We start from the raw sequence: 15,085 nt of genomic DNA on the forward strand, positions 1-15,085 counted from the left end.
CTTGGTCTTCATCCGACCTACAATAAAATCCTTGCCAAAGTTGGGCTTACGTTTCGCTGTGCGGGATGTATAAATACGCAGTCACGTCTGGTCAGAATGGGGACATTAAATCCGATGCCTAGTGTAGAGAGATTGTCATGCTTTCTGTACGTTAAGAACAATTGCAACAACTTTTTGAGGAGTTCGTAGGTGGTTCCTTCTACAGGACCTAGCTACCTGTTTTATTTATTGTAAATTTGTTTTTGTCCTGCATTTGCATGAATTATTTGCCACTGCACGTTTAGCAATCAATCAATCAATCAACCAATCAACTAGCTTTCAGTAACTTCGAGTACTCTCAGATCTACGTGTAATTACCATAATAATTCAAATTCCTAAACAGGTAGGGATTTTACAGTACAGCATGTACAGGATATCAGAACATATGAATTTCTTGAATTTTGTTAGATAGTACGAACAGAACAGAACTTCTCCATGAGGCATCGACTGTGTGTGTGTGTGTGTGTTTGTGTGGTCGGGGGAGGGTGAAGGTTTAAGAATCAAAAGATGAATGGTCGATGCCTAGTCCAAAGGAAAGTATTATTATAAAGTATCTCAGTGTTTAAATGCCTATTTTTTGAATGAAGGATCGTCAATATGTACTATCAATTGACGTATATATCAATTATCCTCAATCAGAAAGGAATAGATATGAAATACTAAACAGGATGTACTGCATAATTAAAGGGCTACGCTGATCTACGCTAGGCAATGCATACTGTAAATATTTTTTTTTTTATTTCCGATTGTACTGCCGGTTAATTCATCAGTCAGACGTTATTGTAAAATTATGCATAATTCTTCGAACTTTTCTTCATGTATATTATCATGATAAAATGACCAGTAAATTTTATGTTTCTTTTTATACAAAATTTGCAACTAAAAAGGCCAAAACCGTTTCGCCCCCCTGAACCCCTGGCCTCAATTAGTGCCTACAGTTTATTGGATATCTAGCTACGCCCCTGCACGCCAACTAATAAAACCCACCTTCTACGGAAACGATGTATTTAGCAATTAAATGCAGGGAGAATTATTCAGAGACAAAGAAACTCATAGCCGGCAAACTTGGAAAAGGGGTTACTCCCGTGAAAAATCTCTTTTGGAGGAAATGTTTCCTTATTCAAGCCAAATATTTTGTTTAAAAATAAACTGGTAAACAAATTTGTAGTATGTAAAGCCCCTAAGAAATAATGAATGCCGAAAAGGTTTTTTTCGGTTATCAAAGCAACATGTTTTATTAAACTTTAAAAGTCTTCTAGTGACTATATATAATATTACTATTGAAGTTCATATTTGCCATAAAAAATGTAATTGGATGAAATACGATAGCTCTTAGTGCAGTTCGAGTTTGAGCTCGAGATCATAGTTGATAATTATGAAGTAAGATTCAGCTGTTGTGTTTTCAACTTTAATAATACATGGCATATGCAGGGTTCTCACTAAGGCGAGTCCCTGAGTCATTTTATAGCAAAAGTTTAAAAGAAATCAAAATTTAATTTGATGTCAATTTCTTCCTCTATTTTGTCATGGCGACTTAAATAATAAATAACATAGCAATGAAATTTCACTATTAGACTCGCCATGGCCACAAATGACGAGTCCCTGGACTCGCCTTTAAAAATCCTTTGTAAGAACCCTGTCTATGTTTACATGCATCTTTCTTTAAAACTATAGCAAATGCATACTCGTTACTGTCAATTTTAATGATAACCCATGAATCATTAGGAAGTATTTCCCAATGAACAATATCTGCATTTACTTCGGCAAATATAAAAGGAGCATCAAATGGTCGTCCAATTTCTCCTTTCTTTATAGCAGTAACAGGTGCTGGTCCACACTGGTAAACACCTAAATGAAAATAACACTTTATGAATTTGGTGTGTCAGAAGCTCTTTTCTGAATTTACCATCATCAGGAGCTTTTAGGAGTTTTGTCTTTTTTTTAGTCAATCTAACTTGAGTCTAATATATTCTATTTTTAAAGAACAGGAATTGGCTCTTATTGGTTGGAATCAAAGACTGATAAAATTTCATACAATTTTATGATAGAAAACTGAGCATTGAACAAGACACATCTGAGCTATTGTTACACACAAAAGTCCCAACGCTGGATCAAACAATTAAAAAGGGATCTGAACTGGTCGTTATTGAACCAACACATGCGTTTAGATTAAAGTAAACCTATCAAGAATTGTGCTCTTAATTAAGTGTCGATTTATTATTCATTAAATCCAAAACCTTGACTTCTAGAGATTCAAATATCGTCAAAATCGAAAGGATGCTTGCTTATGTAGAACATTATATAGAATACAAATTTCAGAAAGACGCAATCAAACTATATTGAAACGTGCTACAATTATCCAAAATTTAAACAATGAAATTCCCACCATTCATGAAATTCTAGTTCGCACATTAATTATTCGGTAAAGATATCTTTAGGTATTGTACGACGTAGGTTGGCCGGATGCACAGAGTGATAATGGTTTTATATAATTATTCGTGATACGTTTGTGTGCAATAAATTTCAATATTGTTAGCTATGAAAAACGGAAACCTTGATGAATATATTTAATTTTCACATAAAAAATACTCATTCGTGTGATTAAATAGGTCGTCCAACGGTTATCTTATTATTCAGCAACATCTCCGAGTAACGATATATACAGTATATAAAAAAATCAGATAAGCTGCACAAATTACCTGAACTTAATTCTTGTGGTGTTGCATCAATAACCTGCCAACCATCATAACCTTTACCAAGATCAGGTCTTGATATCCATGCTTCATTCCATACGTGGAAATTCCTGTATTTGAAACATTAATTATTCAAAGGAATAAAAAAGTAATTATGTTAGTTCAGAATATTACCAAATTGAATAAAGAAAACTACAAACCAGTCTTTTAGTGTATATCGCTAGCTGTTTTAGTCAAGTTTCAAAAAGATTCTAATTTTTTTCCGTTAATCATTCATTATCACTTCCTTCAATCATCAAGCAAACACATGTAATTTGTTCCAAGTGGTTTTAAAAATTTTCAAATTATGATTAGCTTTACACAATTCAGATCGATTCCTGGAATGTTTGTAGACTGTTCAATTAATTAAGATTGACTCCTGGAATATATGTAACATATACAACTGTTCTCTTTGGACAGGAAAAATAATGAATGAAAACAGGACAAAGGCTGATTTAATCTTTAAACTTCAATCATACATATATTGAAATGCAAAATGTTTAATCGTACCATATGGAATCACTTGAACCCGCAATGTCAACCTTTTCTAAATCCTCGCCTTTCCTTACGAAAGCTTTATCAATACACGTTGATCCATCCGTATCGTGAGCTGAGGCAAAATTTGTTACGCTTCGTGCTGGCAATCCAATGGCTCTGCACACTAAAATATCAAAACATGCATTAAAATTATTATTTTCATTATTATATTAAGTCCTTTCCATATTAATATGATTGATTGTTGGTTGCTTAATGTCCAGTGGCTGATATTTCATGTACGTCAGGACGATCAATATCATTATGAAAACTAAGGTATTATTTTAACATGTAAATCATGCGAAACTTTCATATTCATATAATGAAAGAATTACCTAAAACAAGAAAAAAAATTATTTTGCATTCGTAGGATTCTTTCTTTTGGTGAAAAATTTCACCAGTATCCGCCTCTCGCAATAAAATATAAAGCAATTAAATGCATTTATCTCCCTTTATGTTGTTACCTGTAGTAGTCAGTCCTGAAAATACCCAACATTGTCCGAACTTAACTGGTGTACCCTGGTTCTTGGCATATTCCTCCAATATTGCCACACTTCCAACCCATTTCATTGGTGGAGTCCCGCCACTGTAATCACCACTCCAATTCCCAATCAGAACACCATTGTCATCTGGAGCATTCACCTTTCAGGACAATAAACAGCATTGTAATCAAGCAATGTTCTAACTTAGAATTAGTTCCGATATTGCAACATGGTATGAACGTGAATCCCATTTTATGCACAATTCAAATTTAGAATAGTTCATGTCTGTACACAGACATTCACAATTGGGTTACACGAAATTTACACTGTTCAGAAACGGATTTAGGTGGGGGAGTCGATAAACTGTTTTAAAAAATATAACCAGTGTCCAGCAAAATTTAAGGGCATGATTCAAACCCCTACGAGCAGGTTAGAAAACATATACACAATGTAGCATCAAAACCGGATCTTGGTACCCCCGAAGCGGTGGAAAAAACTAATGTGAAATCAGGTAAGGTCAAATTCTTCTTTTTTTCATTATATTCCACGTTTTGCTGACAAGTTAAAATTTGTGATACTGATTCCTAATAACGAAGCTACTATTTAGGGCTAATAATGATCCTTAATTGGCTTTACCTTTCTTCAAATCGTCAGAATCGGACCGGGTGGTACCTGTTCAAAGCCGAAGCATCTGACGAGTTCAAACTTGTTAACAAATACTTATCCTTCAACTATTCATTTGACGTTTTCGTAGAATAGAATCATTTCATATTCAAGATTGGAGAACACTGTATTTCCAAATAAACTGTTGTTTTAAAAAAAATCATGTAAATAAAGTGGATAAATTGTACGGCGAATAGCTTTTTATTACTGAACGGGGAATAGAATAGATACTTTTTGCTATCATTGTTTCTATGCTTCGTTGGTACCTATATCCGGTGGTGATGCAATACCATGATGTATGACATTTGGTATCGCGGAGGAATGATTAAATCCATTATATCAAATATAATGGAACTGGATTTCTCAGAGATAATTCGATCAAACTATCATAGTTTAACTGTAGCAATTATTTTAAGGAGTACAAAAAATGTAGCTGTTGAAGGCAAAGAAGACATGACTGTCAATTGAAGGTATTGGCTATTTAAACAATTGTATTTAATCAAATGCCGGTGAAGATTTATCCCCGCTTATAATGATGGGGTTACAGATCATCTTATATGAATAAAAGAAGATGTAAGCCAAGATTCAATGAAACAGCAACCGACTGACACAAGTTAAACAAAAAAAAATTAAATGTTACCAGATGTTTATATTTATTTTGAAGAGTACTGTCAATGTGTAATCACAAGAACTCACCTACAATAATTTTAAATAAATTATAGCAACTTACTGGATTAAGTACTTACCATTTTTGATATTGCACGAGCGAGTTTAATAGGGTCGGACATCGCAGGATCGACTGTGTTGTTGTAGGCCTTCCTAATAAGATGTAAGCATGTGTCAAGTATACCATCGCGGAACTGAAAAGTTTAATGATTGATTATTAAAGTTTAACTGAAATGATTAGTTTCCACTTTTTTGACAATGTATAAATTTCAGATGAGACAGGCCATGATGGCCATGAGATACATTTTCAAAAATATCAAACAAAAACAAGTACATCAGTATAAGTGAATTAATACAAGAAATCAGTATTTTTCGTTCAAAATTATTCTTTAATAAAAATTGTCTATTATCCGTTTCAGTCTTTTTCTAGTCAAATAGTTGAGAAACATTTATTTTACGCTCAAATTATACATATTCAAACTTTTAAATTCAATTTTGAACATGAGAACACAATTTCGAATAACCAAATAGGATATTTTAGTCATACTGCTAAAATGGTTTCATACAATTCATACGCAGTTTCAATTTGTACGACGAAATCATGACAAAGAAACATTTATTTTATTGATATTCGTCTTCAAAATCAAGACAACGTTTTCAAGTCAAAATAATTACCTGTCCAAAATTCCATGGTTTGACTCCCATCTGTCTGTAATTACCACTCCATATGGCACCAGACTCATTAAGTATGTACTCGTTCAATAGTTCCTCTGTTCCCATGTAAACTAGATCATCTGTAAATCATTGATACACTGTTTTGGTAGTAAATATCAGAAGACATCTAGGGCTTATTAAAAGGGGGGGAATTACAGTAGGAAACGGAAGGCTTAATTGGTTGACAGACTCAAAGATGGGTATCATGCTTAGTAGGCAAAAGAACAACTATTATATGAAACATGTATTCTTTATAAAGAGTTATTGAAGTGCACCAAACAATGAGTTGCTTTTTACTTCTGTTAACGATCAGCAAATGATTGATTGATTGTTGGTTGATTAACGTCCAGTGGCAAATATTTCATGGATGTTCAGGTCGAGATGAACAAATGAAAAATAAAACATTCACATCATGCAAGTAAAAAAGTAACATTTTGACGGTTAATTCCATATAGCATTAGAAACAATTAAAATGATCGACGGTTATTAGCCGTCGACATCCATTAAAATCAGATTTTTTAAAGCAGATTTTCTTCACAACAATAAATTTAAATACAAGGAAAAAAAACCTAATAATTCGAAATACTAAATAATGATTGTCTTTACATAAACTGACCTGGGCACCAAGGGTTGAGAAGAATAATAACATCCTCGTTGTGTTTATACGTAAGTATTAACTTGTCTCCGTCTTCTTTTATTTTAGATTCTGTCTGTATTGTAAACCTCCACTCTCCAATGACACAGGTACATGGCGGTGTAATCTCTACTTCGATACTGTTTTCTTTCTTATTCAATAATTTGGCGAACCATTCTTTTTTATCTTCGCCTCTACTACTTGTGTTTTCATGCATGATAATCTGGGCTTGTGTTTTGTTTGAAGGTCTTGGTGATTTACCTAAATACACAGAAGAAAAATATCCAAGCATGATCTAGGTTGTAACAATGTTAATTGTGATATATGAAAGATATTTTTTTCTAGAAAGTCGTGTATATTAAAGGCTTATAAGTCTCCCTTTAGGTCACTTCATTATATTTTTATGTTTCAAATGTTCATGTATACATAATTATGACAAGATGAGAATTAATTTTACTGAAGGAATTTCATTTCCACGTTTGTAGTTAACTCCGCCACATGTGTATGCGCATGTCAAAGGCACGAACCTCGACATCGGTTGTCTTTTGTCATAATGTTGTATTGTGTTGTTATTCCGAGAATTTAGTTTGATGTTTGATCGTTCAAAGTCTACGTTATCTTTATTCAGAATCTTTCTTAGACTCGTGCCGAGGCGATTTAAAAGAGGAAGGGCCAATTTATTCTGTTTTTGTTTAACTCAAATGGTCTTAATATAAAGGTATTCAAATAAAACTGGAAGATGAATATTATAAAGTCTATATCATATAGTTGAATATTTATTCATCAATTTTACATATTTCCATAAAGTCAAAATACTATTCAGCGTTAACGTTGAGGGCATTTTGACACAAAATTGCCAAATTACATTTTTTTTGTAAAATTTTGCAGTGAAGGACATTGCTAAAAAAAAACTTTCAACATGGTTTTGGTTTTAGTTTACGAAAATACACAACATTTGCCAAAAACCGTCAAAATTGCATTTATGGGGCTATCATCTTGTGTTTATTATAAGGTGATCCGTTTTGAAATAAGCCATAATATTGTTGAAACCTTATTAGCCCCCTTTTTAGAGTACACACACTGGGCTGTAATACTATGAATTCAAGAAAGTAAAAATTAGAGATTCTTTGAAAATGACCTGTTTCAGGTAGGGTGAAGGTTGGCGCCTATTTAAAACGTTTAAACCCGCTGCATTTGTTTGCACCTGTCCTAAGTCAGGAACCTGATGTTCAGTGGTTGTCGTTTGTTGATGTGGTTCATAATTGTTTCTCGTTTCTCGTTTTTTATATAGATTAGACCTTTGGTTTTCCTGTTTGAATGGTTTTACACTACTCATTCTTGGGGCTCTTTATGGCTTGCTGTTCTATATGAGCCAAGGCTCCGTGTTGAGGGCAATACTTTGACCTATAATGGTTTACTTTTACAAATTGTGACTTGGATGGAGAGTTGTCTCATTGGCACTCATACCAAATCTCCTTATATCTATTAGAAAGAAACAAATTTCAAGGAAATTGGACCTACCTCTTTGAAATATTGAATGGACACCTGTCTATTAATGAAGACTGTAAGTAGACAAAGTCATAAAGATGTCTATTAGTTACATATATGTTTACTGCTTAGTTGCTTTCTCATTGACGTTTACCCCCATGTAGTCATCAGAACCTATTTAAAACGCAGTGGTCAAATGTACATATTAAACACACTTATCTATTCCTAGAAAACTTTACGTATATAAATTTTTTCTACTACTATGAAATTCTTTTTAAAGGCACACGTTCTAATGCGTTTTTCTCACTCTAAACCAACTTGTTTCTGCGGATACTTTATTTCGTATTTAACCCTTTCTAGCCCACTTCGCAATTTTCAAATTCACTTGATGTGGTTAAATAAGTAAAGTAAAAGTTTTACATTATATGCGCAACGATTTATATTCGCGTTATTTTTTCTTCTCGCGAAAGTAGCGAAAATTAGTTAGTTTACAGTAACTTGACCATAGATATATTTATAACCTGTTTTGAAGGTGAACAGAATTTCATTTTGGTCGTTATTATATGGCCTGTCAAAAGTAATGGTCATTTTAAAGGATTGTCCTCTCCGAATTACAAGGTCTGGATCCTTCTTCCTCTTTGTGCACATGTATTTATCTGTGTGGTGATCTTCCGTGTTACTTTTGATATTCAAATCAACCTTGTTCACGTGAAATTTCTTGTTGACTTCTTCATCTTTTTCTGGAATAGTAAAATACCTATTGCTTTTTAATTTATGAATTTTTATTCATTTAATTTTCGAATTTAACTGTATTGTGTAAAATATTAATATGCCATTTTACGGCAATATTGTTTACCGTGCCCGGAAATTTAGAAACGATCCTGGTAAACTTATCGATCCTTTAAATAAACTTACTCTAAAAGGTTACCAATTCAACACTGTAATTAGATCATTAAATATTGTTTTTATTGGTACTGATATTGATTTTGTTGTCAGTAAATTAAAAGCAAACTAAATATTATTGTTATATACATATACACATTCATGGATCTACAATCTGTCGATACCTGTGTCTTGGCATTGCGCAAGGTCATGTTTTTCTCTGACTGTTAATGACGTCTTAACACTAAATCCATTGGATGTTGGATGTGTACGGATTGATAATTTAGTCTTGGATGCATGATTTTTTTTATTAGTTGTTAGTGGCTTTGAACTAGCTGTCAGTAACTGCGAGTACTCTCAGGTCTGTACTTAGTATCTTTTTGTTGTTTGGATGTACAAGTACCCGACCACGTCCACTTGTATTTGTATTTTTATCCATCTGATGAGTTTAGTCTTTTTCAACTGATTTTTATAGTTCGTTCTTATGTTGTACTGTTACACCACTGTACCAGGTTAGGGGAGGGTTGGGATCCCGCTAACATGTTTAACCTCGCCACATTCTGTATGTATGTGCCTGTCCCAAGTCAGGAGCCTGTAATTCAGTGGTAGTCGTTTGTTTATGTGTTACATATTTGTTTTTCGTTATTTTTTTGTACATAAATTAGGCCGTTAGTTTTCTCGTTTGAATTGTTTTACATTGTCATTTCGGGGCCTTTTATAGCTGACTGTGCGGTTTGGGGCTTTGCTCATTATTGAAGGCCGTACGGTGACCTATAGTTGTTAATTTCTGTGTCATTTGGTCTCTTGTGGAGAGTTGTCTCATTGGCAATCATACCACATCTTCTTTTTTTATATAATAACCACAGACATATAGTACAAAGTCTCTGGTGCAACTAAGGAAAATAAGAGTACATGTACTAAAATAGACAATACAACTACGCACAATAAAAGCTCCAACTTTATAAGTCACGATTTGTTCGATCTTCTCATTTGGCTTATTTCATAGATTTAGATAATAATTGTAAACTTATAATTTGTAACAGTAAATGAATAAGCGCACATAGACAGCATTATAAGGTTATAGCTTCAATCCAAATAGATTAACAAAAAGACATCATATTTGCGTAAAATGTAATAAATTGTAATGCATAGATGCCAAAATTAAATCATTGTTGACATTTTTACCACAAACAATCCAATAATTTGTATGTTATGTTATGGTATGTTATGTTACCAGGTATCGTTATTTTATGAAACTTTGTTTCAGTGTTCTTCTCCTATATCTTACATGTTTGATGGAAAAGAAAGGAATTGTTCACTTAACAGATTTTTAAATATTTTTATAGAAACAAAATGAGGGAGGTAAATACCATATAAGATATGTGTACAATTAGCATACCGGTATTTCCAATTAAAGATATCTAGTACAATTAGCATACCGGTATTTCCAATTAAAGATATCTAGTACAATTAACATACCGGTATTTCCAATTAAAGATATCTAGTACAATTAGCATACCGGTATTTCCAATAAAAGATATCTAAAGATAATGTATTAATTGTCACTTTTTCAGATGCGTTTTATTATATATATACATTGTAAGTAACTAAAGGCAAACAGATTACATTACCAGGTTCTCTAAGTTCCTCGTCTCTTTCGTCTCTCGTAACTTCTCGGCTTTCATTTCTGTTTTCCTCGCGTCTTGTTCTCCATTCATGATCCCTTTCCCATGGATATGAATAATCAGGTCTGCGGCTATATCCATAATAGAGGGGATTAAATGTACTGTCGCGGTATCTGTTCCCATAGCTGCTATATGGGCGAATATCGCTATCATCATATGAACGACGTGTGTAGTTCGATCTGTAGGGGTCGCGGTCGTAGTAAGTTCTTCTAAACATATTGGTCCTTAAAAGAAAATCTGTAAATGTAATCAGATCAGATGAATCGTATATACGAATAAGACATGTACAGCAGCTCGTTGTAAAGATAAAATACATGTCACCTTCATTGTCTTCTTTACACACTCACTCAAAATAAACCCGATATAATCTTTCAATACACAACATTTATTCACCTATTTCTTTTTTTATTTTCGTCGATTTTCGTTCTTTTTTTCCACGGCTTTGTCAGTTTCTCATTTACTTTGATTGTTCCCTTGATATATCTCGCCTTTTTTTCTATCTATAAAAGGCATAACGATGAAGATGAACAAAGAAGTGAAAATGCGAAAAGTTTTTAAAAAGTGTTGTTTTTACATCCTTTTATTTGTCAAATGGGTCATTTTCAAAAAAATATCGAATTTTGAAATTGAAAAATTTATTAAAAGTTACTTATTCAAACAACCTTCTACATAAGCAAATCAAAACAAACAGTACTTATAGAACAACATATTAAAAGATGCAATCTTAATAATGTCATACAAGAATATCTTGGAACATTTTTTGATAGGTGGTACAATATTTTGTCTCTCCTGTTACCATTTTCAAAAGAAATTTTGGATTATTTAGAAAAGGTTTAGATAAAATTTTAAGCTTGTTTTTCGTAGCCAATTAGATGGTTTTCAAGAGAATAAACTTCTATATATATTCATTTTGTGAAATAATAGATTATTTGCCAATTTTCCAGGTTGTACTGAAAAATGCCTCTAAAAATTGGTTTCAAAGGTTGTAAAAATTACCACCAGTAATGCAAGTCTAAGATAGAATTCATATTGTTCGGCATTTTTTCTCTCTTTCAAATAAACCCAACATCAAGTAAATCCCTCACATTATAGTTTACTTTTGTCTTTATTTCATTGGTAACAGGAACGTACGTTAATGATATATCACTATATAATGTTCTATCCTGTTACCTTTTTGTCTATCCTGTTGCCGATATCAGTATTGCACATGCAAATGCTAAATTGGGAAGATTAAGACGTTATAACCTTAAGATGCGTTTAAACAACGAAAGATTTCATTCTGTTTACAACTATATGTTATGATAAACTTTTTAACTACGTTTCTGTCTACAATTGTCTATCCTGTTACTGTAACCATAGTAACCATAGTAACAGGATAGACAAATTTCTTCATTTTCGAATGCTGTTGTGAAATAACTACTCCCTTTGGTGAGGTGATAATGTTTTTCTGTTGTGAATTTGGTTTCCAACACGCTATTGCACTTTTTACAAGTATACTTTTGGTGTAATTAATCAAAATTGTTGGTAACAGCATAGACATGAAAAAAAGTACTCTCTATTTTTTTTCACTAAATGTCTTGAAATTTCTTTTCTCTACACTGTCGTTCAAGAAACGTGCTATGTTAAATGTAAAGGTTACTTTGCACTTTTGAAATCAACACTGACTAATTCAATATCCATAGGGAGAATAATTTAACGGCTGATTTAAGTAGCGGTAACAGGATGGACATGAACTTTATGTACGCGGATTGAATTAAGTTTGTAGATAAAATGTTACATATAATGATAAAGAAGCTACGATTTTTCGTTAGAGTAATTATTAACGTTCTTAAAAAGTCCCTTTTGCAGATATCAAGGCGATCAGAAAATCGGAAAAAAATCATTTGAAATGTAATTTTCTGAAACTGTACGCGCACAAATTACCCCAAAATCGGACTTAAATACATTTTAATCTTATGAAAATAGATGTAAATCGTGTTTATTATTAATGTTCTGAATCATAAATTCTACAAGCTTTCATTTAAACAATTACAACTGAAATTTCCATTAGAAATAAAAAATTTAGCATGGGTGTACTGAAAATTCGACATTTTTTGAAAATGACCCAAATACTGACTCTATTTATCCATACTCTATAAGTGTATGTGTATAGCGATGTGTTTGTTTATTCTACATTGGCTAGAGGTATAGGGGAGGGTTGAGATCTCACAAAACATGTTTAACCTCGCCGTATTTTTGCGCCTGTCCCAAGTCAGGAGCCTCTGGCCTTTGTTAGTCTTGTATGTTTTTTTCGGCGTTTTGCATTTGCGCCGATTTGCATTTCATTTGCGCCGATTTTTTCATTTGCGCCGATTGTGTACAGGTAGATTACAGATGAATGTTATTTCTTATTTATCATTATAAATCTCTTCTGTTGACAATTATAACATGTATATAGCTGTTGGCCCCTGCTCACCACGGGGAGGTGAAAAAGGATTTCAAGCAATAGAAGTCAATTTATGCGAATGAAACGATTCAGGACTGTTATTCGTCCTCTTACAATTTTCAACGAGTGTAGCTGCCCAGGAATAAGGTGAATAACGTGCCCAAAAATTGAGATAGCCATTTACCAGTGTCACTTGATTTGTCTTTATACTCTGTTTAAAAATGTATACTTAAACCAACAGACTGGATTTTCATCCACCAGTTTATGTGCCAGATGAAAACGACAACAATATTTTTGCAGGGGACAACAGTTATATACATGTTATAATTGACAATTTATAACATATGTACAACTGGCTAACGGAAGAGGTTTACATTGATAACTAAAAAATAACATTCACCTGCATGTAATTTACCTGTACTTAATCGGCGCAAATGAAAGAATCAAATCGGCGCAAATGAAAGATCGAAACTTTTTTAAATTGGCGCAAATTTCATACGCCCGTTTTTTTAAATTTTAGTTCATGTTTCGGAGTTTAGTGTGACGTCCATTTTCATTGACCTAGTACACATTTTGTTAAGGGGCCAGCTGAAGCCCGCCTCTGGGTGCGGGATTTTCTCGCTGTGTTGAAGAACCATTGGTGGCCTTCGGCTGTTTTCTGCTCTTTGGTCGGGTTGTTGTCTCTTAGACACATTCTCAATTTTATTGTAAGAATACTCTAGAAAATATGAATTCCTGTGTTAAAGAGAGGCGGAACATACCAAAGGGGTATTGATGTGTGTTTGTTTTTTCTACATTGGCTAGAGGTATTGGGGGAGGGTTGGGATCTCACTAAACATGTTTAAACCCGCCGCATTTTTGCGCCTGTCCCAAGTCAGGAGCCTCTATCCTTTGTTAGTCTTGTATAATTTTTAATTTTAGTTCATTTTTATGTTTCGGAGTTTAGTATGACGTCCATTTTCACTGAACTAGTACACATTTTTGTTTAGGGGCCAGCTGAATCCCGCCTTTGGGTGCGGGATTTTCTCGCTGTGTTGAAGATCCATTGGTGGCCTTCGGCTGTTTTCTGCTCTTTGGTCGGGTTGTTGTCTCTTTGACACATTCCTCATTTCCATTCATTTTATCATAAACAACTGCATTGATAAAAACGAAAAACGAACAAAAGACAAACCACATTATATCATACAAAACACAAAATAGAAAAATAAAGACTGAGCGATACGAACCCACGCAAAAAAAAACCGGAGGTGATCTCAGGATCTCCGGAAGGGTAATCAGATTCTGATCAACATATGTCACAAACTCGGTGATCTGTCTAATTGGTAATAAGATGAAGTTTGCTTAGAATAATGCAGCCTAAACCACTCGGCACGCAATGACCCTATTGACAAAAAGTTAGCTCACTGTGCGTGCGCACTTGGCCTTCCTGTGAATATCTAAATTCATACCAATACAAGGTAGATTATTTGATTTGAAGAACTAAAATATATTGCCTTGTTAAAGTTAAAAAGCATAATCTTATATAAATGTTATACTAAGACAATGACAGATATATCATTATAATATTTAAATACAAAACAATTACCATCACACATCAGCTTACTCTCAACGAACCAATACACTGACCAAGTTATCTATCAACTGACCATTTATAAATTTCCTTACAACGGGAAATAAGTCTTCGCTTAACTGAATGACGCACTTGATTATAATGGGATACATATTTTATTACTTTTTATCATTAGTTTCTGTTTTCACAAGGAAAATTAAAGGAACTTTAAGTCTTCTAAAACACATCATTTAAAAAGGGCGAACAAAATATTGATTTGTTATAAACCTTTATGTCATATTTGCTTCCGTTAAAGGTTCGTAGCGAGGAAGGATTTGTTTGCATATATCAATTATATCCACGACTGCAATATTATTCATCTATATGAAAATAAGTGTCTTGTTTCTTCATGCGGCAACACATATTTTCTGGTCAAATGGGAAACAAATCTAGAACTGTATTTAGATTAAAAAAAATCAAACGGACCCACAAAAAATAACATGAAAGTCTTGCTGAACTTATAATTTACCTTATAATGGGATTTGTTCAGGGCTAAGTTACCTAGAGTTGCTAACATGCTTACATCATATTG

General features: G+C 33.3%; 1 protein-coding gene across 1 annotated transcript in view; it reads right to left on the reverse strand.

Moving 5' to 3' along the window:
• LOC127702791 (uncharacterized) overlaps window positions 1-14,621 on the reverse strand; it is a 39,082-nt gene extending 24,461 nt beyond the window's left edge. Inside the window, exons 1-10 of the mRNA XM_052207095.1 lie at window positions 14,530-14,621; window positions 10,466-10,756; window positions 8,474-8,692; window positions 6,447-6,725; window positions 5,792-5,910; window positions 5,197-5,310; window positions 3,770-3,947; window positions 3,282-3,432; window positions 2,739-2,842; window positions 1,725-1,887 (exon numbers count right to left, since the gene is read on the reverse strand). Coding sequence (XP_052063055.1) covers window positions 1,725-1,887; window positions 2,739-2,842; window positions 3,282-3,432; window positions 3,770-3,947; window positions 5,197-5,310; window positions 5,792-5,910; window positions 6,447-6,725; window positions 8,474-8,692; window positions 10,466-10,756; window positions 14,530-14,539 — 1,628 coding nt within the window. The 5' untranslated portion in view covers window positions 14,540-14,621. The remainder of the gene's footprint in view (window positions 1-1,724; window positions 1,888-2,738; window positions 2,843-3,281; window positions 3,433-3,769; window positions 3,948-5,196; window positions 5,311-5,791; window positions 5,911-6,446; window positions 6,726-8,473; window positions 8,693-10,465; window positions 10,757-14,529) is intronic.
• Window positions 14,622-15,085: the final 464 nt, after the last annotated feature.

This window comes from Mytilus californianus, unplaced genomic scaffold (assembly GCF_021869535.1).
Source record: "Mytilus californianus isolate M0D057914Y unplaced genomic scaffold, xbMytCali1.0.p SCAF_5, whole genome shotgun sequence".
NCBI lineage: Eukaryota > Metazoa > Mollusca > Bivalvia > Mytilida > Mytilidae > Mytilus > Mytilus californianus.